This window comes from Synchiropus splendidus, chromosome 14 (genome assembly GCF_027744825.2).
Source record: "Synchiropus splendidus isolate RoL2022-P1 chromosome 14, RoL_Sspl_1.0, whole genome shotgun sequence".
In the NCBI taxonomy this organism is placed as follows: Eukaryota; Metazoa; Chordata; class Actinopteri; order Syngnathiformes; family Callionymidae; genus Synchiropus; species Synchiropus splendidus.
In genome coordinates this window covers 3772007-3799222 of record NC_071347.1, presented here as the reverse complement: position 1 = coordinate 3799222, position 27216 = coordinate 3772007, and the positions used below count along the sequence as shown (strand labels likewise).

General features: G+C 40.7%; 1 protein-coding gene across 1 annotated transcript; it reads right to left on the bottom strand.

Annotated features, from left to right (window-relative positions):
* On the bottom strand, nt 1-27216 carry kitlga (kit ligand a). Its single transcript, XM_053886198.1, has 9 exons — nt 26958-27216; nt 9315-9425; nt 8847-8903; nt 8409-8561; nt 8164-8341; nt 3108-3152; nt 2736-2833; nt 2469-2578; nt 1-1321 (listed from the first exon to the last, which is right to left on the bottom strand). The coding sequence occupies exons 1-9, from the start codon at nt 26970-26972 to the stop codon at nt 1291-1293; spliced, it is 798 nt and encodes a 265-aa protein (XP_053742173.1). The 5' UTR covers nt 26973-27216; the 3' UTR covers nt 1-1290.

The following is a 27216-nucleotide window of genomic DNA, read 5'->3' as shown; positions in this document are numbered from 1 at the left end:
CACACACACACACACACACACACATCAACACTCTCAACGGGAACACACACATACATATCTTCCTATTTGCTTTACAAACTCATTACAACTGTTTGACCTCGATAGATTCTGCATGACTTAACAAAAAACTATGTTTAAAAAAACCAAACTAAAACAAAGCAAACAAACAACAACAAAAAAGAAATCAATATAAAAACATCAAAAGGCATTGTTTTACTCATACCCACTATTGCAGGACAGCCGTGTTGTTTTTTGTGGTGGAAAAAAAAAATCGACCCTGGAGACACAGAAAGTCATCCCTGATTTTCAACAGAAATCTATTGCAGTTTTATGACAGATGGGTTAAGCAGCATTTTGTACACACTATGTCATCCACACGCTCCATTCACACAGAGTAGTCCCCCTGCACATACCAAAGGACACACACAGGGGGGAGTCACATGTTCTTTTTTCACTTGTTTACAATATATTTTATATATCTTTTCCTTAAATGTGAACCATTAGTAAAGTAGGTGATTACTAGAGATATGTGAATCAATTGTAGCAACATACCAATAAATAAATACATCAAACACATCCCCAATAGCTAAAACAGGACAACGTTACTACGCCAAGGAGCGGATTAGCAAGATATTCTCAGAGATTAGGAAGGACACTAGAGAGCTGTTGAGCATGTGTTTTAAGGTCAGCAGAGGTAGTAAGTCATGCCTTAGTCCATTAAAGACGCAACCAACATCAGTTACTTGTCTTTGCTTTGAGAAAATGAAACAGTGTTGCCCCAAATTAAAACAAAACAAAACAAAAAACAGACTGGATTGAAGCCCGAACCAGGAAGCAGTTTTTCCTCCTCAGACAATAAAGATGCAGCATTTCACGATGGATAATCCGCAGGGGAGTGTAGTACAAGCGCTGGCTTGGGACGGTTTCGCCAATGTCCGTTTTCTCTGTTGGTCACAAGCATTCGGAGCTTAAGCTGTTGTACACAAAAGGCGAGCTTATCCATCTGATAGCAGGGATGGTGCACGAGAAATATCTTCACTGGTGAAGCCTCTGTGATCCACGTCAAACTGGTCTTTGCACTGGAGATCACGCTTTTGCATTCTTGTTAGTCTTCCATCTTCACCTCAGAATGGCGTGGGGGGTAGGATAGTGACTGAAGGGGAGTACAAACCCTCCCATAAATGAAGTGGTGGAGGTTAGTTCAGGGCTCGAACAAGATTCTCTTTGAGTTCTTCTGGGCGTCTCTAATCTCACCATTCATGATGAACATTAATGAGCGGAGGATTGGTTTTACACTGTGGCTATGACGTTCAACTGGTTTCTGGGAATGAAAGAGACAAGAAAAAAGGAATTAGACGCAAGAAAGGAAAACGACGTTTCAGTGAGGTTTTTCACATGACAGAGGTCTCCTGACACTCGATCAAGATCATGCTAACGGGGATCGGTTCAGTCTGGCAGTTGGTTATACGTGGGCTTCTGAGTTTCCCGGATGCAGCAACGGATGTCCGCGTACCTGTTTCTTGTACTACTAAAGATACTCCTCAGACTAGAATTAATAGATTTTCCAAGTAAGCGTTTTCATTTGCCAAATCATTGAGGGGCAAAGTCTAGACCACAGATGGGATAATTTATTCGTTTATCTATCTTTTGCCTCCATTTTCCAGGCCTGAAGCAGGGACGGTGAAGAACTAAAAAGACTCGTTTTCCAGTCATGTGACAGGTAGGGATGGAATGTGAGATCAATGAGTAGATTTGTAGAGCATCTGCTAGGGAACGAAACCCATTCCAAATAACCAGTTAATCCAGATTCTGATCCCCACTTGTACTGTCGGGAGTCGGATTCAGCGACCAAAAGGCATAAGTACAAGTGTTTCCTGCAGTCTCTATGAGACGAGGTGAGATCAGATTAACCAGCGACTCCATTGACTGAAGATTCCGTACATGACTAGTTCACTTCTAGGGTGTCACATATTGATGTTTGTCAAGTCATAATGCGGAAGCTACTAGGCTATTCAATTGCATCAAATCTTTCCCCTCGCACGGCACTTCCTGCTGCCATTGGCAGCGCATCATCGGATTGTCCAGCTTGTTTAAAACGGAACAGTTGGGGCGAGGGTGATGACATGGAGTGGCGCCCCGGTTCCGACCCTCAAACTTTTCTGGGACATCACTTTTAAAGTCACTTGAGACAGGCTTCCTGTGATCATGAGCTCATCTCACAGTGCCACATTTTTAGCATCGTGAGTGAAGATCTTCAAACGTAACAATGTCTTTCTGAAAGCCTTGAAACATTTAGAAACACAAGCATAGTTTAATAAAAGCCTACACGTATACAGGGACAAAAAAGTCCACTTCCAACGATGGGTGACACGTCAGAAGTGAAACAGTTCTGGACTTATTATCTATGCTCGATCATCCCTAAACATCTGAGTGAACATTGGTCCTCTGTTCCAGTGAATGTGTCTTACTTTTCTGATAGTTCAGTGTCTAAAGGCGGTGCGTTCCCTTCTGATTCCGTGAAGACTCCAGCCTCGCCAGGATTCTGTTGAAGGTCCTGTGCATTCCTTCGTGATCTAACCTGCAGTGCATCAGAACATGTTCTCAGAAAGTTGTCTCTGCTTTGCACAACAGCTGCAGGAAGCTGAAAGGTCAAGTTGTCCCAGATTCAAGAAGGCGCAGTCGCCAATATTTTAGAGCATAGAAGTCACTTGTGTTGGTGGAGGGGTCAAACTCACCTTCCATACAAGCAGGAATACAAGTGCTAGGAGTGGAATGAACAGTAAGGAGAGAAGGCCTTGCTCCACCACTTCAGGCAAAAGCCTTTGATTATTCACTGTAAGAATAAAAAGAAACAAAAAACCAATTACTATTCTGTAGAGTCCTTAACAGTTATGTTAGGCCACATCTGTTTTTCAAAAGAAAGCGTTGGAAAGTTTTGTTTTGCTTTGGCCACAGCGAGCTGAGACATGGGGCTTGCATGAATGTGACAGAAGAGAGCAATATGCCCTGCAGACCATCATGAGTCAAACAGCAAAATACTTGGGCTGCTTTCTCACAGCAAGCAGGAGCACCGGTTAGACAAACTGACAGTTTGGTTGATAACTTACCTGTTGGAACATCAAACACGGAGGCTTCATCGCTTGATGGAGAATCTGGAGAGAAAAGGGATAAGACACAAGTCAGTGGAAGACCATGGAAGAATTCATATCAGACAACAGCAGCAGGAACATACTGGAGGGACCTATATTCAACCGCCAAATTCCACCTGGCAAAATGATATTTCACTCACTCTACACTATATGAGCAAAAGTATTTGCTCACCCATCCGAATGATCAGAATCAGGAGTCTTTATCACTTGGCCTGGCCACAGGTGTATGAAATCAAGCACCTAGGCCTGCAGACTGTTTTGACAAACATTAGTGAAAGAATGGGCCGCTCTCAGGAGCTCAGTGAATTGTCATCAATTGCCACCTGTGCAACAAATCCAGTCATGAAAAAACACGACAGAACATCAGTGTGTGACCTCACCAATGCGCTTTTGGAAGAATGGTCAAACATTCCTATAAACACACTCTTTATATATATATATTCTATTCTCTCTCTCTCTCTCTCTCTCTCTCTCTCTCTCTCTCTCTATATATATATATATATATATATATATATATATATATATATATATTTTTTTTTTTTTTTTTTTTTTTTCTTCAACAATAAAAACTGCTCTTTTTCTTTCGCGCTCGGCTTCTCCGGCTTCTGGCCACAGTGGATCATCTTCCTCCATCTCACCCTGTCCTCTGCTTCCTCTTCTCTCAAACCTACAAACCTCATGTCCTCTATCACCACGTCCATAAATCTCCTCTTTGGCCTTCCTCTCCATCTTCAGTTCCAACCTAAACATCTTCAACAATACTGCTCTGAAAGATATTATTTTCGTCAAACCCAAACCAAACCCAAACCCAACCCAAACGCAGCCGTGCAGTCTACGCTGTAGGGAGGTCTGTGAGTTCTATGTTAAAACACACAACTGAAATTATGTGGTTCATAGATTTAGAAGTGTCAGCCAATTGATTTTGTTTAAAGCATTACTTTCTTATTTCTGGTGTTTGACTATTCACCAAATTCTTAACTCTTTTTTGTCTATTACAGACAGGACGTCTTAAAAATGAGGTAAATAGCAGCTAAATTCACCATCTTATTTCTAGTCCTGAGCTTAAAACAGAGTCCAGCGTGGAGTCGGGAGATGAAAATAAACTCTCCGATGTTCGGAACGTGCATCACGCCGGCAATATAATTAGACTTTGTGTATTTTCCTACGTGCGGTAGCTGTGGCCGGCTGTGGAGGCGGCGCTCTGGGAACACTGGAGCAGTGCTGGTCAGGAAAAACAGCGCCTTGAGCACTTTAGTGTAAATACAATGCCTGATGCGACAAGGCTCAAAATCTTTGCCCATAGAAACCCCTGTGTCCACATATTGTTTTGACAGTTCTTAAAAAATAGAGCGGCTTATTGTTCAGAAATTACAAGGTCACCACTAACATTAGCTTAGCAACATTACAGATCAATGTTCAAAATCATTTGATCTTGAACAACACATTTTGGAACAACAGTCAGTTCATTTAGTAAGTGCTTATTTATTATTCAGGAACTCAACTTTTATATAAGAACAGTGCAGTGACAGTCACGCTTGTAGGCCTCTGGAATGATGAAAAGCCGACTGCCAGGGAAGATTAAAAGGTTGCTCTGTAATCGACACGTATTCAAACAACCTTCAGCTCTTTTTTCTTCCTTTCTCAAGCTCTACCAAGGGAGATCTTCCTACAAGTCCTATGACTCAGGCGAGTCTCTGCGGACCGTCTCAGCAATGACATGTTTGGAGTTTTTATCTTGAATGGTCTTACATCTCCTTGTGCAGACACAATGGCCGCAGGACGTAAAAGCTTGGGAAAAGAGTCACCAGGGACCTGCCCCAAATACTTGTACACAAAAGTCTGACAAAGATCGTCCATGCGCTTTATCATTTGCATTCTTTTTCATATGCTAATAAGCAAATACAACTTGTGTTGGCTATAGGAAGAAAATAACTAAGTAATAAACCAGTTCCATTTAGGTTACGACAGAATATCATTTTTTTTATCTTGCCTCTAATCTCTTGAGATGTTTCTCTTCAGTTTATGACTGGAAAGTTTTTTTTTTTGTTTTTTTTTTTTAATGGAGCACCTGTATTTGTGGACGCTCATGTATCACAAATCGGATGCTTTGTTGGCAGCGCAGGTGATCTTATCTTTCCCCACCACATCATTCAAAACGGGTTTCAATAAGTGGAGCTGAACCAGGTGGACTTGCTGACACGAACATAATCACTCACGTCAGATATATTTATTTCCACACCTTGCTGAATATGGAGAACGTTCTACTGAGATAAACCTGTTGCATGTCAAGATGAAAATAGTTTTTATTTATTTTTATTTTTTTGTAATGGAGAGGGCCTGATAGTCAGGAATCATTCGACAAGCCAAAACACACTCAAAGCGTCGATGCTATCTAAATCTACTTTGTTTCAGAAAAGGCCTGCATGTCCAAACCAACATCTACTTTAAATGCTGGTGATTTCCACAGAGCATGGACTGGTTTGGCTTTCTCACACGCTGTCACCTGTCACCTTGCAACATCTGTTGTTTCCGTAGCACAGCAGAAGCACTCTCACTTTTACATCATCAAAGTGTTAACACCCCGTGGCTTTGCTCTCTTGAATCAATTGGCCATTAATATATTGAAAAAACACAGATATGCCTTTTAGCAACACAATACTCCCGGTCTCACAACATCAGAGGATGAAGGCTTTTTCCAGTGCCTTGAAGAAACCACTAAACAACCAGCCATCTTTAAGGTCAGGAGGCAACAGCTGTCAGCACCACATATGTAAAAGAATGCCACACATCTGTATTTATCAATCCAAATAAAAACCATAAAATGTCGCCCAAAAAGTAATTTTCATTCACGCTGTGATTTTATGGAATTGGATAATGTAGTGCGAGAGACCCATGAGCTCAGCTCACCAAGCTTAAGGACGATATCATCGAGCGTTTGATGATAGTTGTTGTTCATGTTTTCACATGAATAGAAACAGAAAAATAAAAAATAAAAAAACTGGCATGTTGCTTGCTAATTTAATCTGTTGAATGTGTATGGATTTTTATGGTTATTATTTTATCTAAATTGATTTGCATGTTTGTTAGGCACCGAATTACGTTACAATTTGAATCGCAACTGATACTATCAGTAAGGATTATGAAGAAGAGGAGAACTGCTACAGCTGCAGATGGCATGAAACCTCTCTGACCACTAACAGCTCCTCTCACAGGCTGTGAAGCAGCTCTTCTCTGACTGTTTAACCTGGGCATGAAATTAACTTAACAGGTCCTCTCCTTCTTCTGCCGTGCAGCCAGAGAACCAATGCCCTTTGTCTCGCCACATTTGCTGTTATGCAGGCTATGCCAGCTACCAAAGCAATTTACCCCAGCCTCTGAAGAACTGTCAGCCAATGGCAATGCTCTGCGCTGTCTTATGCGGCTTTTTACTCCAAATTTTGAGAAAAACCTCATCCTCCAGGGACGTGACTTTAAAGTTCACGTCTGCTGCACGAGCCAGTGCATGACTGCTGACCTCTTAGGGACAATAGAGTCCTTTAACCTCAGACAGGCAACACAAGAACCTACAGTGTCAAGGACACTGGTGTGTCAGACCACAAAGGCATGTTGTGTGAAATCGCATCAAGACCCATAGTTAGAACTTAAAACTCCACCACCTGGCTGCTGTGAATCAGCCAGGAAGTTCTCTAAAAAACCCCAGCTGTTTTCTCCACCTCACACAGAAAAACCCGTCTTTGAAAATGTCTTTGTCTTTTTGCATTAGATGCTGAAATCAACTTCCCAACCCTAAATCATCAGACTAGCACACATAAACGAAACTGTCGCAAAATTGAAAGAACATTCAAAGAAAATTCACCATCTTTGGAAAAAGGATTTAAAAAACTACCAAATAGCTATTAAGGAAGCTCGACGAACGTACAACTCTAACTTAATCTCCTCTAACAGCTCCAACCCTCAACTACTTATCCAGGTCAACAAGGTCATCAGCATTAGAGAACCCACTGTGAACACCTTCCTTCACCACCAACAGAGTCTCCACCTACTTTACCAGCTTCCAAGCAACTTCACCAACTCACCAAAGCGACGCAATGTCTCATATCACGCCACACCACGTGCAGCCTGGATATCCTTCCCACACACTTCTTAGGAGAGGCCTGAGATGTTATTGGGCCCAGCCATTTAACAGTTCCTCTCTGAAGGTATAATTCCATCACCTTTTCAACATGCATCGATCAAACCTCTCAACCTCTCAAAGAAACCTAGTCTGGACTCAACCAGCTTCATACAGATCTATAAACTTACGTTCTTAGCTAAGAGCTTAGAAAAAAATGTGTCTTTTTAAGTTCTGGATTTCAGAACTCTATTTTTGTCTGGTTTTAGAGCAGGTCAGAGCACAAAAAACAGCTCTTCTATATGTAACCAATAACCTTCTCAATAACCTCCAATACTGTTGACAACAAAATTCTACTTGACCGGCTTCGCTCCATGGTGAGAATCAAAGACACTGCTCTTAGCTGGTTCCAGCCATATCTCTCAGGCGCCTTTTACATCACCGTCACGGTTCTGGTACTAGTGCAGTCCAGGACAGAACCTCTGTATTTCCTATGGAACCACCCCACGTTCAGACTGGTTTAAGTGGAACCATTTTGGGACTATTTGTTTGCATCCAACAGTCAAGCAACGACGTTTGGTGATGAGGAGACAGAAGACGATTACGTTGGATGCGTCTAGTGTGTATTTATAGGTGATGATTACGCACAGACGCACACAGATGTTGTGCGAACACAACTCTGTTTATGCCTGCACAGGGTCCCAGTCATTCCCAAGCATTGCATCTCAATGTGAGGTCCCTTTATAGCATTAAAAGCTAATAGCTACAAAACGTTGAACGTCCATGGTCTCATTTTTCACCTGCAAATGTGTAAGGAGGAGTCGGACCATTCTGTCCTTTATAAAACTAGTTTCAGATTTTAGAAGATTTTTCAAGCATGACCAATATTCACGAGAGACTCACCTTCAATATATTCTATCGTGCTTGGGTATGGCGTTGTAGGGCAGGGAGGAGGTTCACAGTCATTCGACTCTTTTTGATGCTGTGCAGCTATGAGGAATTCTTGAACAAAGTCAAAGTATTGTGCTGTTGGCCACCCCTCTCTCCTGTAGTGGCACTCAAATTCGTACATAAGTGGCTCCTGGGTGAAGAAGAGAAGAGTGGTGAAGGTCTGGAAACTACATCTCTCCAGAACACCTGAAACTCACCAACGACTTAATGTTGAACCGTAGTTCTTGAAGCATCTCTATGAAAATGTCGATATCTTTTCTGTTCGACGAAATGTTCCCGAACTTGTGCGCTAAATCATTTAAACTCGCCTCCAAGTAGTAGACATTTAACGTTACCCAACACATCCCACCCTGGAAGGAGAAGAGAAAAAGCACTTGAAAGCACAGACAATGGAGTCAGATGAACCTTTAAATAGAGCTTCATGAGTCATGGTGCTTTTATATATTCATGAGTCCATGCTAAAAAAAACAAAGTTGATTTTAAATCTTGCTCAGTTTCTGGATACCAATGACCATTGTGTCTTCCACCAGTGACCAAGAACTTTAAAAGCAATGATGTATGAAAGCCATTAAGTTGGCCTGAATGTTTCCACGAATCTTGACAATAAGGGAACCACGAGGCTATGGTGAACTTACCTCTTCTTTAGGAACGAAAGTGACAGGAATTTTGTAATCTTCAGGTATATTGTCTTTCTGTGAGAAAATGACATTTCATTAGTGAGCTAGAACAGTACACACAGAGTCTAGTACAGAATTCAACCTTCCTAAAATCTGATCTTATCCTCAATTATGGTATAAAATGTTTGGCCATTCCAACATTAAAAAAAAAAAAAAAAAAAAGCTTTTAAATAAAAGATCAAACACTCCTAACTGTGTTCAATCTGTATCCAGTATCATGGTAGGCTATGGTTAGTTGAGGAGCATTTAAGGAATGCAAACAGAAAACAGAATTGTTATGTTTAATTTGAAAGATTTGATCCAATAATAGAATAAATAATTCATTTTAGAATCTCAGCAAACCACTTTTTCTAAAAATGAAGGACCTTATTGATAGTTATTTCAGACTAGAACAGTGCTCAAATAGACACAATTGTTCCTCCTCACCAAAACAGAGAGTCTCGAGATGTCATCTGTCACTGGGTTGACGTCAAATCTGCGAGATTGTACCCCAAGCGTGATGAACAGTAGTAAATGGACACAGACGCGTATCCAAATCTGCAGGTCAAAAGAGGCAAACACAAGATGTTTCAACAATCAGGGACATTGTAGATGAGCCACAAAGTTGAACAAATAACATAAGCCTCCATAAGCTCGAGGAGAACACTATTCTTGTTCACAAATTTCCTTTCTTCTATGATCAATGCTTTTTTCAGAATTGAAAATATTTCACTTGGTTAGTCGAGCCATTATCCATTCATTCATCTTTTCAATGAATTTATTTTTATTTTTCCTGTGAATTGTGAAAGGCACGGAGAGACAAAATCTGAAATAAAAGCTTTTTTTTTTCTATGTTGGTTTGTTCTCTCCAAAACTGAAGATATTAATCACGGTATGAAAGGAAGTTCCCTTGTATGAGCAACAAATGATGTTTATCCCTGATTGAACGTGGCGTTATTGGATTAGAGCATATGACTGGCCACATCCAACAAATCTAAACTCGCACGGATGGTAACAGCACAGACATCTGAAGCAGAGTTACTTCAGGGATCATAGGTTGAGGTCCATGACAACACCACGTTTCCATCATGAATGTATTTAAAACTCATTATACACACATTTTTATGCATATTTATTTAAAAGACAACAATCCTGAATATTTTATTTGTGTGATATTGTTGACTATTTAACTTTCTGCTGCAAACTGTTTACAAACCTGATAAGTTATGAAGTCTACTATCGGCGGCTATTGTTGCAAGCAGTGGATTTATTTTACACAAAAATGTAAGAAACGGTTACAAACGAATAATGCGTATAAGACCTTTTAAGCTCACATAAAATGAACTGTTTACCACAAAAACAAATCTAAAAAAAAGTCAGAAATACAGATAGGTCCGAATATATAATAAGCAAAAATATGCAAATTAGCAAATGAAACTCTTTTTGCAATGACTATCTTTAACGTTCTTGTTTTTAAAGTATTGCTATTTGTTTTCTGATTTGCAGCTCTATACTTGAAGGTAAACAATGCGTGTCTTTCATGAGGAAACCATCGCTGAGAATACTTTTAACTAAAATATTACTACACACAAAGGTGATGCAAAAAGTCAGATATTATATTAGAAGACATTAAACATCGTTCTTCTTTACTGTTTGGCCCCTTAAGTTTCGAGCGTCAAGACAGATTCTAGGCAGAATCCAGGCAGATGTCACACACATTTTAAAGAGATATGAAGATGAAACCGCTGATGTGTTCGTTGCACCCGTAGATGATTATCTTAAGCGAACACAGCACCCGCAATCAAAATACGCTTTTCATCAGCTGGTTGAAATTTAGCTCAAGAAAGGAATGGAAATGTAGGATTTGATGACTTGGGCCAGGGGCACCAGCAATAATTATGGGGTCCACAAGTCAACTGACTCCTCCCAGGGTCAAGCATTTTCACTCCTATTATTAGTCCTTGATCTACTCTTCTGATGGTGCTCAGCAGCATGGATTTTTGTTTAAGGTTTTGCTGACAGCTGTGCACATTTCCTTCAACGTCAGTGTCATAAGGAACAGATGTCCACATGAACCTGTACTTATAATATGCAACAACAAACATACTGCAAACATACCATATAAATAGGGAGCACTGTGAATTATTGCTTGTGTTTTGGAACTAATTCTGATCATAATAATAATAATTATAATGATTGCAACATAGCATCATTAGTCTGCATGGCTTTATGCAGAAGTCACAGTGCGTTTATAATCACACACACAGAGTACATCAACTCAACAATGGCAAAGCTTGTGCTTCTGAAGAGACAAACAGACCAATCGGATGGACCCCGCCGAGAACTGCCATCGAACAATGCGATACTATTCAGATTTAATACCAGAATATGTTCCCTTTTAAGTATTTCAAGTATTGTAAAAATAAACAAAAATACTCAAGCTTAGTTGCAGGAGTGAAAAAGTAGGAATGTGAAACCATGTTTTCCCACAATTTCTTTTTCACCCTATTTTTTTCTACGGAAACAAACAAGCAAAAAAAAAAAAAAATTCAAACCAACTGATATTGTTTACATTGCGGTGCAGGTGCATCAAGTCACCCGAAAATTCAAATGAAGCTGCAAGTGAAGAAACTACTAGCTATTTAATGCGCTGCAAAACTGGTTCTGTGTTCTTTGAAATTGACAGTTGTCCTGCTAGTACTTGTAGCACGCATTGTTCTGCCAGACAGCGTTCCGGGTGAAACCTCCCAGAGGTGTCTTTCATCTGAAGATCAGAAGTGAACAGAAACTGACACTTTTTTTTTTCTTCTTTTATTAGTCAGACGCATCGATGCAAACTTCTCCCGGGGGCTAGTCCTCAAGTAGAAACCGCCACATTGTAATTACTGTGAGAAAATTATCCTCTGGCAAGGAGGTCGCTAATTCCAAAACTGTCGATGTGCATTAGCAGGATGACTGACTTATCCTAGCAACATTTGATACATGCAAGCCACATGACAAGGTCGATCCGAAGACGGATTACCAAGAATCATTACGCCGTTCGGATAATAAGAAGAATTATGCTTTATATATATAAAATCATTTTACAAGAACATTGGCATCGACGGCGGAGCTGGTCGGACAGACCCCCAGTGAGTTGAGTTGAGAAATGTTAGGAGGACAACTACATAAATGCAAGCCTCTAAAAGTGGTGAACTCAGGATACCTCGATAAAGTAAGCAGCTGACAGCCTTTAAGCCCGACATGATGAATCAGGTTAGATGAGAAAGTGACTTGTTGATGTGAAAAAGATGCACGCTGCTCAAGTGGGATGACTCAAGAGCTACTCATGTAAACTATTTCAACAATCAGAACTAATGACTCATGAGATTTTCAAAGAACAAACATGATGATTAAGACTTCCAGAGCTCTTTGAAATCCTGATGCTTCTCGTATGGAAAGAGCATCAAACAATAGACTGTTGGGATGTACAGTAGGTTCTGTTACTTTGAATGAATGTGTGAGATTCCCGTAATTTACTGCGCATTACATCAAGAGCTTTTCGTACATTATGCTTCCGCTGATGCTAGTTATGATTGACAACTCAAGTATAGTCATTCAAGTGGCAGTATGGTAGCGACAGCGGCGCCGGCTGGTGGAAAGCATCGCATGTGCCACATTCAAACCACAAACATGACAATCAAGTCAATGTGGGTACGGTGTTTCAACCCAACCGCACTATGGCGGCAACAGAGCGGAATTGGTAAACCACAAGAGACACTATCTGTGTGAGTGAAACGAGAGCGTCAGGACAAGTTTTTCAGCATCGTAAAAATCAGGAGGCAAAATACCAGCTCTGGTTTTGTGACAGATTTCAACAATCTGAAGCAAAACCTAAATGCAGCAGTAACTGAGCGTCAGATCTAAAAGGTCAAGGATGACATTGCCAAAAAAAAAAAGGAAATATGTCAATACAGTGAACGTGACATAGACTAACACCATGTTGCATTTAAATATATATAAAATTGTTAATATTTAATTGTTAATATTCAAGTATCTGTGACCTTTGCTCAGTGGGGTCACAGTAAAATGTCTTTCAAATCCGGTTCAAATTTGCCACAAAGACCAACATATTCTCAGCTAATTCTTCGCTTGGGAACACAATTCTACGGCTATTTGGCGCCTGTGAAACAATGACTAGAAAAGAAATCATATTCAGTCATTCAGCAGCCTCCCAAATTTACATCTGGAATCAAAACTCATGACTCTGATTTCTATCATGAACTAACAAGTGACCTCTAAATCCAATCGTATTTTCATAAAACTGAAACGTGCAAAAGAATAACAACATGTTGGCACAAAGAAGCCTTTTCAAACATTTTATCTCCCTCACTGACTGATGGATGATGCTTCCTCGACAAGCTAAGATTTGTATTATTCACATTGGAGCTGTGACAGTTGTGTAACAAGCAGGTTTGAAGCAGTTCAGCTTTCTCCATCTAGCGAGCTCTTGAAGACAGCTGTAGCACAACAGCTAACGGTCCAGCAACGTCAGAGGTGTTCTCAGATGCAGGGGATAAAAGGATCACAGTCTGCTAAGCCACGTCTAATCTTCTGCCACTTGAACCCAAACAACAGATCCCCCGCCCTCCCAAACGCCCCTCCTGGTTTAGTTAAGTGACTTTCATACTTCTCATCTGGCATCTAAACTTTCCCCCAGGAGCCTCCTCCACCCTCCACCCAGTCGTCCACCCTTTCTATGTCACCACTTGATGCTAAAACTGAGAACACAGGAACAGGAAGCCTATGGAACAATGATCCAACAGCGTCAGGAAAGGTTGAACGGAAAAAAGCATTATGTCCAGGGCCGATGAGAATGTTTCTGCCTGAGTGTAATCATCTTTAAATGTCAGGGGTCAATGAAGGGGTTTGAGGAAGGACAAGAAAGATAAAAAGTAAATCACAAGCTGTGTTTTTAATCCTGAAAACAATGTTAAAGGTCATACTTGGAAAAGAAAATCAATGTTACACAGCATATATCCCATATGTTCTGGGTGTGTACCATGCATGGAACACTTACTTCATTGGATTTCTAGATTATGAAATTCCCTCAAACAACTATACAGAAAACCAAGACCTGGTATCACAGTACTCGTTCTGGAATAAAAAAAAAGAAAGAAAAAAAAATGCATTCATTTACTTTATTTAAACATTTCATGTTTGAAATTCAGGTTGTGGCTGACTGTGAGGTACACTTTATACACTTTTAGGAAAATACATAAAGTCTAAGAACAAAATAATGAGTGTATTCTTTTGTACCGAGGAACGCACCAAGCAACTTATGACTACCTGTGTCCTCCAGCAGTCCAGACTGACAGCATTGGGACATTAGTGGAATGGTGACTTTAACAATTGCATCACCGTTGCTATAGTTAGCAAAACTTGCTGTGTGACTAGCTACGAGGACGACGAGGAAGATGCCACACACAACTGAAAGACAACTGAAGTCAAGACGTTCCTTGATTCTGGTTTGAAAGAAAAGTTTGTACCAAATATAAAACTTTTGTTTATCACCTTTTGTGTGACAATTTCAAGGCCATGATTCTACTGCTGACAGGGCGACAGACAGATATATATTTACAAGTCAAAGAGAAGTAGATTTAGGTCCTGTTTACAAGGAGATGGGAATGTTGGTCTATGCAATGTTTCTAGGTTATATATATATATATCTATATATATATATATATATATATATACACTCAAAAATGTGGATAGACATTTCCAAGTTTGCTCACGGCGCTTTGTTTCTCCAGTGACGTCACTATTCAGCAACAAAGAAGACTTACTTTACATTCTTAAATACAGCAAGTGAAGTGGTCACATTTCTTTTTTAACGAATAGGAAAAAAAATAGTGCAAACATAAACACAACATTAAATACAACATCGGATACACGACAGGTAAAGATAAAGATAAACAGGAACAGTATTTTATATTCAGTTACATGTACCAGTGACTTCGCACCTCATTCGCAATACACTTAATTTCTGACAGCATTTCTGACAGTGGGAACAATGAAAGGAGTGACTGCTTCTCGTAAGCATTTCCTGAGAAATGTTGCCCCTAGAGCTCACGAACTTGTGCGCCGTTGTCATATAGACACTGTTTTATGAAGTGTTTTCAGTAGGTTATTGCCATGTTCATGTAGCAGGTTGGGATGGAACAAAAAAACAATCCTGTCAACCAAACAGAAATGTACAAACACCTACAAAAATGGTCTTCAAGGTCTGATTAAGACGTGAAGAGACGGTCAGTAAAAAGCTAAATCAGCAGTAATGGCTCCAGCATTCACAGTCCATGAATGCATTCAATGACACTAGTACTATTGTGGCCTTTTTGATTCACGAGATTCAAGGGGAGGTGAGATGCTACCAGCAGACCTACAGCAGTCCTCCTCTGCTCCAAACCAATACTGGGTTCTTAGATTTAACATCTTTCTTGCTTTAAATGCGTCTCTCAAAGGCTACTGCGTAATAATTAAAAACAAACCTACTTTGAAGTAAAGGCAAACAAAGATATCAATACATTTCCAAAACCAGCTCTTTGGAGCTGTGTATCCAAATGATGACAAGTTAATTAAGCTCATCTGTTTGGTGAAAGATGGAGAAAGCCCCTCCGTGGGATTTTTCCTTTTTATTTTTTGCTTAGCCATGCACACAAATAAACTATTGCATGTGGGAAAAACAAGTGATTTGGCAGACGATCCTATCTGAAACTACTTATTCCAGACACACGCAAACACAAACACACACACACACTGAAGGAGAAACACAGCCAAAATGCGAACTCCAGCAAAACAAGTGGCTCTTGTTCAGACTTGCTGGATGATTCATATTACATCAATAGGGATATAAACGACATAACTGCAGCCAGGAAAAGCCAAGTCAAAAATAAACTATAAATTTGACATCACATAAACAGATTTTAAATATCCATCCTGTTTTCCTTTCATCAGAGGTCAGGTCTCAGGAACACCAGCTGAAGTCAAGTGCTCACCCCAGAGACTCCCTCTTTCTTGGGGGGAGGGTTTCAGAGGGGATACCAGGACCAGCAACACAAACCGCATGTTCGGCACCACCTTACTACGGAAGCATCAAGGCAGCACCACAACTGCATTCCCAAAATCTTGGTTCTGCATTAAGCCTTTCCCAAATGGTTAAGAGTCCTGTCTGCCGATCTTGTTTTTCAGGTCGCAACCCAAGAGCTTGTGAGAATAGTTTGCATTTGAATCTCTGGAATCCATTTGTTTAAGCCTTTTAGAAGAGAGTCAGATAATTTACATTAAGATAAGTGAAAAGCTGCCGCTCACCTGAGAGGGAGAGGCAGGATCTAGACTTTACAGGGTCACTGGTGGCCAGCAGACAACAATTGAGGAGGGGCAGGACTTTTCAATATCTCCTGCAGAATCCTGGACAATTCCTTTCAGAAAGACCCCATTTGATCAAAGTAATAATGAAATAAAAAACTGTTGGGCATGCTGTTATGAAACAATGAGTTTAATCTATGATGAGCGTGCACGCTCCCATTTGTTTCCCTCGTATCACGCATCACGACTAAAAAGAAGGTCATACTCTGGGCCACATCTGGCCCTGTGACCCTTCACTAAGCCTCATAAACTCCACACGACTCGAAAAAATGGGTATTTCCTTAATCTGCAGCCGAGCTCATGCAACTCTTGTTTCATAATGTGGATTACCAGCCAGATTATTAAGCAGTGCAAGTATTCAGTACTTGCACGGAATGGTATTGCTCATTTCTTCTCATGGATTCTAATGTTTGATTATGGCACAAAAAAAACCAAACCAGCAAAAATGATATCAGTATTAAGGACTGCCTTATCCAACAGACACCGTGGCATTAGCTACTCTAAAAACAATGTGTGAGCGGACACACTGTCCCTATCAAGTGGAAATACCACAACTCTCAAATAATAAAGAGTGTGAACCTGTGTGCTTGGTAACACTGGCAACACTCACTCATACGAAGGGGACAGTTGGAAAGTGTATTCTGCCGAGAGCTCTCTCTCACGTGGCGCCCCTCTACTGAACATGCTCCCAGCATGTAAACATCTCACTGACGTAGCAGCCTTTTACCTGAATAGTTCCAGCAAGGTTTTTGCATTATTTTTCTCCTGAAGAAGTAAATAAAACATGTGCCTTTCTAAACTAGGCAGATTTTGTGGTTCATTTTTTCCACATCATGTACCCAGAATCTTACCGCAAGCATATATAACTTAGCGGCCATCAATTGAAATGTTTGTGTACTCACACAGTATGTCTACTGTAAAGCAGCCTTCAGGTCTGTGGCATGCAGAAATATTACCTCATTAATCATTAAACAGTAGTGAACAGTGACCTGTGTCAGGAGAAGATTTTAAAAAAGGGAAAAAAAATCATAAAGATAACACTGCTCCGACGGCCAATCAAAGCGTTTCTTATCTGACATTTTAACATCGCAGTAAAGTGAAAGATTACCCTGTGGTTTTTCGTTTGCCGGCACAACAAAGAGCACAGCCGAACCGCCATAAACAGGAAAAGCATTCGGGGTTCAGTCGATCGACTTCTGCTCTCAACTTGACAAGTAAATTCGATTATCACAGATGAGGAGAATCTGGCTGCTGCTATTAGTGAGGCACTGAAACATGAGGTGCTTTTTGGACCAGGGCAGACAACCTGACTTCTCACAGAACGTGGGACATATCTCTTACTGTATGTCCTCCTCATCATCTTAAAGAGAAAAGAAAAAGAAAAGATTTGAATGTATTTCATTTTCTACCCATTTGTATTTCGATTGTTTGGCCGGTAAGAAAATGCCTGCATTACACCAACTTTCCACTTTTCCTCATGAATAACTTGGTGAGAGAAGATCACTATTCATGATTGTAAAGTGTCTGATACTTTCAAGAGTTTTCCAAGAATGAGCGTTCCACAGAGCAATCACGCAGAATGTTTCATAAAACTCACTAAAATGCTGCGGCTCCACCACTTCTCCGCTCATCACTTTTGTGTGTGTGTGTGTGTCATCCACTGATCAGTGGTCCGATCACGAGGGCAGTGGTATCGCAAAGAATCTTCCAAGAGAAGATCTGGTACCAAAATAGGATGACTTGAAAGCAGCGGCAGCAGCTTCCAGTGGCTCTTCTCTTATGAAACACACCAGTATAAGAAACACCATGTAACCGGAGATGCCCTGTCAAGAGGAAGCACATGTTATTCTAACCAGGCACATGGTCTACAATCAAGAGCACGGTGGTCAGTTCAAGATAAACAGGACCTGCTGGAGGTCAATGTGACTTGTGAGAGACAAAGTTGGAAATCTCTCACGTAATACGAAACATCACTGGCGACACAAAGGCATGGATAGATCAATGTTTTCAGGGAATGTTAAGTCATGGATGCCACAGTCCTGGCCTGCCTTCTTTTTCATCCAAACACAAGCCTCATGAATCATCTGTCGTCTGTTTAAATCATCAGTAAGTGCAGTAGACTAGGGCATTTAGAATATGTACATGAATCTTCATTTTATGACAGATGAATGCAGCATGAGGAACGCCTCCAATTTTCTATTATTCCCACATGTGGAGTGAAGCTTCCTCACCAACTCATCAGAAGAATATGTAGTAGATAACGCAAGAAGGAGCTTGACGACTTGGAAAAACAAAGTAGCTCTGAATTATCACTCATAGCTAAGACAATTCAAAGAGTATCGTATGAGTATAAGATGAATTCAAATATGGTGGCCCTTCAGCGGGACCCTTAAATCATGCATGCTACCAAGTGAATTTCTGAATGAAACTTCCTTTTTTCCCTCAATGGAAAAAGAGAAAAACAGAGGTTAAGTGACCTCAGTCTAATGCACTTAAAATATATATTAAAATGCATCTTACCCCAAACAATGAGGAGGGGAAGCCCAACACCAAACTGAATAAAGAAGCTTAAGTCTACTCATCATACAGACACGCATTTATTCCTAACTGGAACTAAACAGTGGCCACATTTTGGAAAATGAATCAAGAACTATCCACTAGTTTGTTCTGTACTCAGTCTTAGTTTCCTCAATGGTCTTGGTCTCTGTACTGTGCTCAGGTCTTTACACAGCCTTCACTACAGCAGCAGGGTGTGAGGCACCTTGACAGATCATCAGCCTGTCACCATAGGGCGATTACAGACAAATAAATATGAACGCGCGCAGTATTTAGGGTTATCAATTCGCCTGTTTTTGAAGAGCGAAAACAGAGTGCCTCGCCGCACTAGCTGAACATGCAAAGTTCACACAGTAAGGACGCATTTTGGCTCAAGCTGCAGTCGTACCTATGACCTTCTTGTGTCGAACACTGAGATTGCTCATTTCTTTTTTCACAATTCAGCAGCATGATGAGTTTGGAGCAGCACGTGTGCATGAACCTATGTAACACGGCCATGACTTTCAGGTCCAAATACAAGTGTTTCAGTCATGGAAGTAATGCAGAAACTTAGGTAAAAAAAAACCTCACAAATAATCTCAGCTTCTTCATGAACCTTTTCAGTTTTATTCAGACGGTTCTCTACAATAATTCAACACGGAAGGCTTCGGGGGAAAAAAGTGTTTTTTCAATAATTTCGAGAGTTGAGAGCGTGCGTTGCAAATGGGTGTAGTATAGCAAGAACGACGGCCTCCCCTGTTTTTCAGTGATCAAAATGTACCGATATTCATGCACTCACGTCACGTCTCTGTTTTGATATTGCACTGAACACGTCCATCTCTCATGGGCAGACATTCTCCGCTCATTCACAAATACACTCACGACAGGCCCGTCAAGTAATGAAGTATGAAGTACTCCTCAATAACAGGATGCACTGGCACCCGAACAGCCAAACAACGGATAAAACCCAGGAGACACACCACCACAACATAAAAACGGTCTATTCCGTTGAGATTCTGAGTTAAAGTGCTGAACTTCGTTTTACAAGACATGGTTTTGACCTGTGGAATCTACTACTGCAGTGCATGTTTTGCCCTTTTTTGTGTTAGACAGGGCTTATATTGCTAGCACTACCTAACAAAACATAACAATATCACACCACCAATATCGACTCTTGAAATGTCTGGTTGAGTTTTTTCTGCATATTGAAAGAGGTTTGCACGTGTTTTAGTATGCACAAACCATATGTCAATATTGACTTTTGACAACCGTTGGGCAGTACATGGGATCAAAGCATTCACACATCCACATAATCCACACCATTAGCCGTCAAAACTGCATCTGAAATTCCAGCGTACTCGCAGCCTCACCACTTTTCTCGCGAATCGATGTCACAGAGTCTCCAAACAGCTGAACCTTTCCAAGCAGAAAAGAGTTCAGAATCCATGGCTGTGATTAAACTTCACAGAGAGGTAGATGGACTGGTTTTATGTCAAGTCATAGGCGCACATTCTATTTTATCACTTTCCAGATGTGCATGTGCATCAAAGCCCCTGGTGTGTCACGCTGGTGACACTGATGTGAACCGCATCATTATCCTGTCTCCTTTCATCAAAACAGAGTCGGCGGATCAATCTAATTTGCAGGTCACTGGGAATGTCTTCTGAGCTTAGTTATATTTGTTTCATTTTTGACTGAAATTGGTGAAAAAATACAGAAATGGAATTAAATTGTTTTTATTCCATCCTCCACAGTGGCATAACATCTTGTGCCACTCATCACTTTATTGTGGTAAAATATATCTTATTTTTAAACTATATTTAATGATAATAAATAAAATCATCATATGGTCATATTGAAACACATATATATAAACCAATAAAAGATATTCCGGGCAGCTTGTACACTGATACATTGTGGCCTATCCTCTGGCTCCTCAGATTTAATCCACTCCATCAGACTGTTAGTGTGGTGTCTTGGTGTCTGAGCATGCAGAACAAGGCCAACGGTCTAGCGATGAAAAACCTTTTTAACTTTCAGCCCTTTTAACCTTTGACATCAGCTTATCAGTCGCATCTGAAGAGGAAGCAGGCTTGCTCTCAGCATGACTTGTTATTTTTCTGCGGGTCTGCAGACACAGCAAAAACGAAAACAAAATCTACGTCTCCTGTTCATAAAAATGTGCTGTTATTCAGCTGTAAATTCAGCTCTGCTGCATGACACAAAGAATGTTTTTTCGTCCATGTTATTTATCACGGATAATCCAGCGTCATACGGAACATCAATTTGGCTCCCTTTCACGCGACTTAAGGGGGAAATGAATCATGTGGAAGACTTAATGCATGGATTCAAATTCTGAAATCTTGAGTTGGTAGAGTGATATATGCTACATTCCAAATGGTTGTGCAAATTACGTTGAACAGAACATTCGATTCAAATGACAGTCAGCATAACTTTCAATTCTCATGGAAAAAAACTCCCATTGAAGCATTATTTTAATAAAAACATATTGCATTGCTCCATATTTGGGAGAAGAACCGTTTCAGAACATTTAGTAGCTTGTAAAACACTTAAAAATATATTGTATTCACAGTTCTTGAAATCAAAAACTATTTCTATACTATTTTTCTAACTATTTTTAGGATGTTATACCCGCACATGATTGGTCCGAATGAAGGAATGGTGACGGAGACATGAGCGTGTGAGAGTGTTGTGCTACAGATTTAGACAGGACGGGTGACTGGGTACATAAAGTACCCCCAAAAAAAAAAAAAACTAAAAATGAGATGCATGATGGTGTAAGAGACAAATAATAAAATTGTATAAAATATATAATTGTACAAAAAAGTTCCCGCAAACAAAAATTGGACCTGTATTTGTTTTAGCATTTATGTACTTTCTGTTATTTTTAGCTCAAAATCCTTTTCTATCCACACTGCTTAAATTGCAGTCTGCCTAAGGTGGAAACTCATTTTTAAGTACCCTTTCCTTTACCAACTAATAATCTGTGGCGTCTGAGATTGATTTCCGTGACTCGAATGGCCCTGAGGCATAGTATCATCCGAGGGATTGAGGAACAAAAATGCAATCTTTTTGACACTCTAATTCATTTTCAAAAACACCTCAATGGAATGAAACTGCTCTGCAGTGTTTTCACTGGTAAAATGGATCCATTTTGCAATGCTCTACTTCATGGCACTAACATACACATACAAGATACCTACGCCCGCTACATGCTTGTAGCTCGGATTGTGAGACAGGACTCCCAGCTCCAGTCGAGAAAAAAAAGAAAAATAAATATAATTGTATAAATTTGATTGCTGTTACGCTATTTTGCACGCATCTTGTGAGTGCTGCGTGAGTCCCTCCCCTGTCCATTTCTTCATGCTGACTTTTTTTTTTTCCTTGGTTCCCCTATTATTTCTCAGATTGACACACTAAAGTTTTGTAGACAACTGTTGAAAGTTACGAGCTGGCATTTTCTTCCCATCAACAGCACCAGATATGCCATCAATGGTGCTCTTCCATGCTGTGTCGACTAGTCAAATGCGAGCGTTGCGACTTGCTAGTTTGGATTAGATGTCCTTTACTTGGACGTCTGGGTGGGAAAAGTCGACGTGTCACAGCAGCAACAAGCAATGGCACTAATGCACTGTGAGATTGCATCTGAAAACAAACATGGTGCCCGCAATAGCAAAGCCGCAGGTCCACGAAGGCATGAGAATCAACAATATTGGATCCAACACCCTTCATGGTTGCCATTATGATGGCGCTATGATGAGGGCACAATAGAGGCACTAAATGAGGGTGTCCTTCTGAAAAAACAGGGCGTCCAATATCTCAAGTTTTTTTAGTTTAGAGGCCACTCTACCTAAAAGCCTGTACAGGTTGCATGCTCAGGCACGCTCCCCTGTTTCAACCCCCCAAAAAAACTGACAAAAAAGTGGTGCAACGATGCAAACTCCCAACCCCCCAAACAACCATGTTGATTGTTGCTAGTGATAGGCTGATGAGGCTTCATGAAACAGTGTCCTTATTTTCACAGACCACCACATGGCCCTTTCTGCTCAAAACTCTGGATATGAACAGCACCAACAGCGCCACCTACTGAGCTCTAAAAGGACACTGTTTCATGAAGCCTCACTGGCCCATCACTAATGGTTGCAGAAGAGCTTATGGGAATAAAGCGAGACCAACTCTTGAAATGACAAAATCTTCACACCTTCCTCAAACTTCCAAACCAGACAGTGAGTTTTTTGAATCCGTGTGACAGTGATAACTGCACCGATGATCGCATTCATATGACACCCACTAGCTGCCCCAGCGCCTCCTGAGGACGTTGTATTTGACCGTATTCAAGCAAACATCTGATGTAAAAGTGCTACTAACAGCCCCTTGTTGGACTTCTGCAATGTCACGTTCATCTAAAAGAATTAATAGCAAATAATGAGTGTCAGAAAATGATTCCGAGGTTTGGCCAGAGAGAATCGCATTAGTTTACAGTGCATCACAAAACACAGGAGGGGTTGGATTTGTCCAGTTAAACATTAGTTAGACAATGACCAATTGAATTAAAAACACCAAACTAAACCCAATTCATTAGAGCCTCTTCAATGACATGTGGCTCAGACTGTGATCACTCCATCACTCCGCCTTCAGCACAGAACTGTTTTCAGAACATGTTCGAAAATCAGCTACCACAGAGTGAGAACCAAACCTTGGAAGAAGCGAGATGGGTTGGTAGCAGGTTGACAAGTGAATTCTGCTCTTCAGTTTGTCATTTTCCTGGATTTTTTCTAGGGTTCGCTGGAGCAACAGAGCAATCTGCACTGGCTGCTCTCCAAGCAAAAAAAAGAGACATCTGCAGTAGAAGAAAGAACCTCTTGTCACTGTGAGATCCTAACCATGTGCCAAAAGAAACCCATGTCTGTCAACCCCTTTGACATGACTCCAACAGCTACAGTATTAGCTTGAGTTTTATTGGTGACATTAGGATCTGGAATTGCGAACAAAACAACATTTTTTTTTACATTTTAAGAGACTGTTCTTGAGTCGGTTTGTTGCACCTCAAGAACCTAAGAACCTAAAGAACTGCAGTCCACATGTTTTTGGTTAAATGTTGGAGGAGCTAGAGGTGCGAGTGCTTTAGAACATATGTCAAGAGCAACTGATAACAGATCTACAAATGTCACCACCAGGTACAGAGAATATAATCTTCCAATGAAATACTACTCTGTTGGAAACCACAGCATCTACAAGTGAAACCTGTTATTATACTTTTTTTCTAGAGTCAAAATGATTGGTAGTGCCATTAAAAATAGACATTTATATCCTTGTAACTCAGTGGGAGATGCTTCCTAATGTCATCTTGGATAGACCCCCATCTGCCTGAACCTTGAGCAGGAGGAACATTCTCTTGACTCTCACTAGTAGAACATTATATTTCACCAGATTGATGTTAGTTTTCTGCCTAATACTGTCAAATACCTGGCTATTCCTCTCACTTCCAAGGCATCAAATAGCGACTATTTGCAAGTGGAGCCGCAGGATTGCACTGTGACTGAAGCACATCATAGTCCCGCTGCATCAGGTTGACATGCCGCGGAAGGAAAAACATGTGCCTCAATGAAACGCCTAATGTGCGCCACTCTGGTACGCAAACTTCCTAATTGACACCTTGAGCATGACAATGTGTTGGCCACCAAACTGACCACTGCAGAAATCATTCCAAGCCATCAACAATGTTTATTATCAAAACAGCAGAGCAAAATCAACAGTCATGCTCTCACATCCCTAGACACAATATTTTGAGTTCTGCTGAACTGATGTTCTACATTGATAAACCACTGGATGCATAAAAATCTGCACAGATATCCAGCATGAATTTCAGAAAAAAAGCAGCAAACAAGCTGCACAGTTTGATTACAGAGTTTACCACTTAGCCTGACATTGATCCCGTGACCTTTTGTGGCTTCCATAAGTGAAAAGGATAAAGTTTTAATGCATTGGGTTTGGGACTCTTTGAAGCTACCAATCGATTGTGGTACATGATAAGTTGGCATATCATCTTGCTGACACTGTAAATTTACCGGATGGAAAAGCAGCAACGACTGATCATTTACTGTGTCGAACACAAAACAAACACAAAACATCAGAACGTTGTTCAGGAGGGCATCGACTCAAAAAGGTTGATAGCAGGAGAAGCCAGAAAACATTACTCTCCTGCATCACAACAGTGACACAAGTTGAAGTTGCATGCTTTCAAGACAGCACAAGAAATGGGATTTCATTTCAGTCAAACATCTGAATATGAAGTTGCTGGTCACTTTCAACTGCTTTGTGTTTCTCATCATTTCATCATGTTCAACAATGCTGTATCAGACGAGAGAAGAACAGATACTGTATTTACTAACTCAAGCACAGTTTGTGAGCATTTGTACCTATGTTGAGTAAATTATTTTGTAGGGACAAACAAGGAAGAACGAGAAGACTTGGATGTCACACGTTTCACTGTTTCAGTGCATTTAAACTGTTTATTAAACAGCACTCTACTGGTCCATAACACTCATGTGAGAGCAAACCTCCTTCAACAGCAAACAAGCCAAGCCAAACTCAACTGTAAAAAACAAATAAGCAGCTGTTCTGTTTTTATTCCATATTTAGGTCGTGGCTTGTAAAGAAAGTGAAGAAGGCTTAAGGGGTACCTTTAGTTTTACCAGAGAATATCAGGAGTTTATTTTGTATTTTCAATTCAATCAATTGACATCTCATGGCTCAAAATATTTTAAATCAGGTCTCTGTGATGGAAGCAATGACGGGAACCTGTGTATTAACTCTATTCTATGCTTCTTTCTGTGCGACCCCAAGGGTTTCAGATTTAAAAACTGGTCTCACCCGCTGTGCATGCACCATTAAACGAGCGCTCCCTACTGGTGTTCAACATTCTGTGACGGACCAGACATCCCAAGCATGCACCCACACACACACACACACACACATCATCTGCCAGATTTTTCAGATACTTCAACCACAAATTAAACGTCATTAAACCTTCAATAGACAGGCCGACAAAAAAAACATTTTGCAACTCAGCACGTTTACATGTTGAATAAAACGCCTTCAAACAAAATCTAAGAATTCCAAGACAACTGCATAACAAAACCATTTGTCCCCGCAATAACAAGGAGTCATATTCTGTACAGGAAACAGATTTCTGAGGGCGAAGAAAAGCACTTCATTTGACAAAACTTGCAAGTTCCAAAATAAAACGGGGTGGGAATCAGGATGCAGGTAATGGTCCTCCTCCCTTCCTTCTGATTCAAAGCCATGTCTACACCTTCACATCCTGTTGGATATATATATATATATATATATATATATATATATATATATATATATATATATATATATATATATATATATATATATATACTGGTGGAATCGCGTGGATTTTTCGAGCGCGTTCTGCATAAATAGCAATTTCGCAATCGTGTCGCTAAATAATGCGCGTGTGTCATTTCAAGTGACGCCTGTGCTGGAAGGTTTATTTAAATGAGAGGGGTCACGAGGGCCACGGGTAAGTGTAGCAAGCCTGAACCGGCGCTGCAGCGGCGGCTCCTGCTGTGAAGCAGCCGGCAGAGGGGAGCTTGCACAGTCGCCTGGAGCGGCGGAGGAGCCGCCCCGGGCGCTGCGGAGACGGCGGTTGAAAGGGAAGAGAAATGGTCTAGATGGCAACAGGATTAGAGAGGTTGACAACCTGTGCTCGGTTTATGCGAGATTAACATGTGTTAAGTTACGAGTGCGCTTGGACTTTTTTTTTTTTTTTTGCGTCGGATGAAGAAGTATCATTCTACCGTTATCAATGCATATTTTCGCATCTCCTGAACAGCTCAACTTATTGATTAGATTGATGCAACCTGTTATTATTATTATTAAGTTCATCTAAAGGACTTGCCGGAGTAATACCGGACAGGTGGAGTCGGTCAGCCTCATACAACCAGCCAGGAGCTGCAGCCACGCGCGCCTTACCTGGCTACTATTTACGCACGCCACATTGATGTATTTAAAAAGAAAAAGAAACGGTCTGTAAAAAGAACCATGCATCGTCGGTGACCGCATTAGTAACATACAGACACACAGACAAACACTTACTTTTGGCTTCTTCATATGGAACGACAGGAGAAAATCCACTGTGTGCGAAAGCCTACTTTATTTTACTTCTACGGGGAGGAAAGGGGTTGTCATCATCTTCTGTGCACATATCCAATGCCTAAGTTAGTAGTATCCAAGCAGAGGAGAAACGCAAAGAAGCCCCCGTAGACGCGCGGGCCGAAATGAGATTCGAACTTTCTCTCGAAGAATGCGCCAGCGGACGAACGGTGGGTCGCTCATGCATCTACAACATACTTCC

What these genes read in the sequence shown, in the direction of transcription:
- kitlga (XM_053886198.1), bottom strand. An exon ending in CTTTCGTTCCTAAAGAAGAG is followed by an intron (nt 8,562 to 8,846) that starts GTAAGTTCACCA and finishes TTCTCCTTCCAG; the next exon opens with GGTGGGATGTGTTGGGTAAC. An exon ending in GACACTGAACTATCAGAAAA is followed by an intron (nt 1,322 to 2,468) that starts GTAAGACACATT and finishes TTTCATTCCCAG; the next exon opens with AAACCAGTTGAACGTCATAG.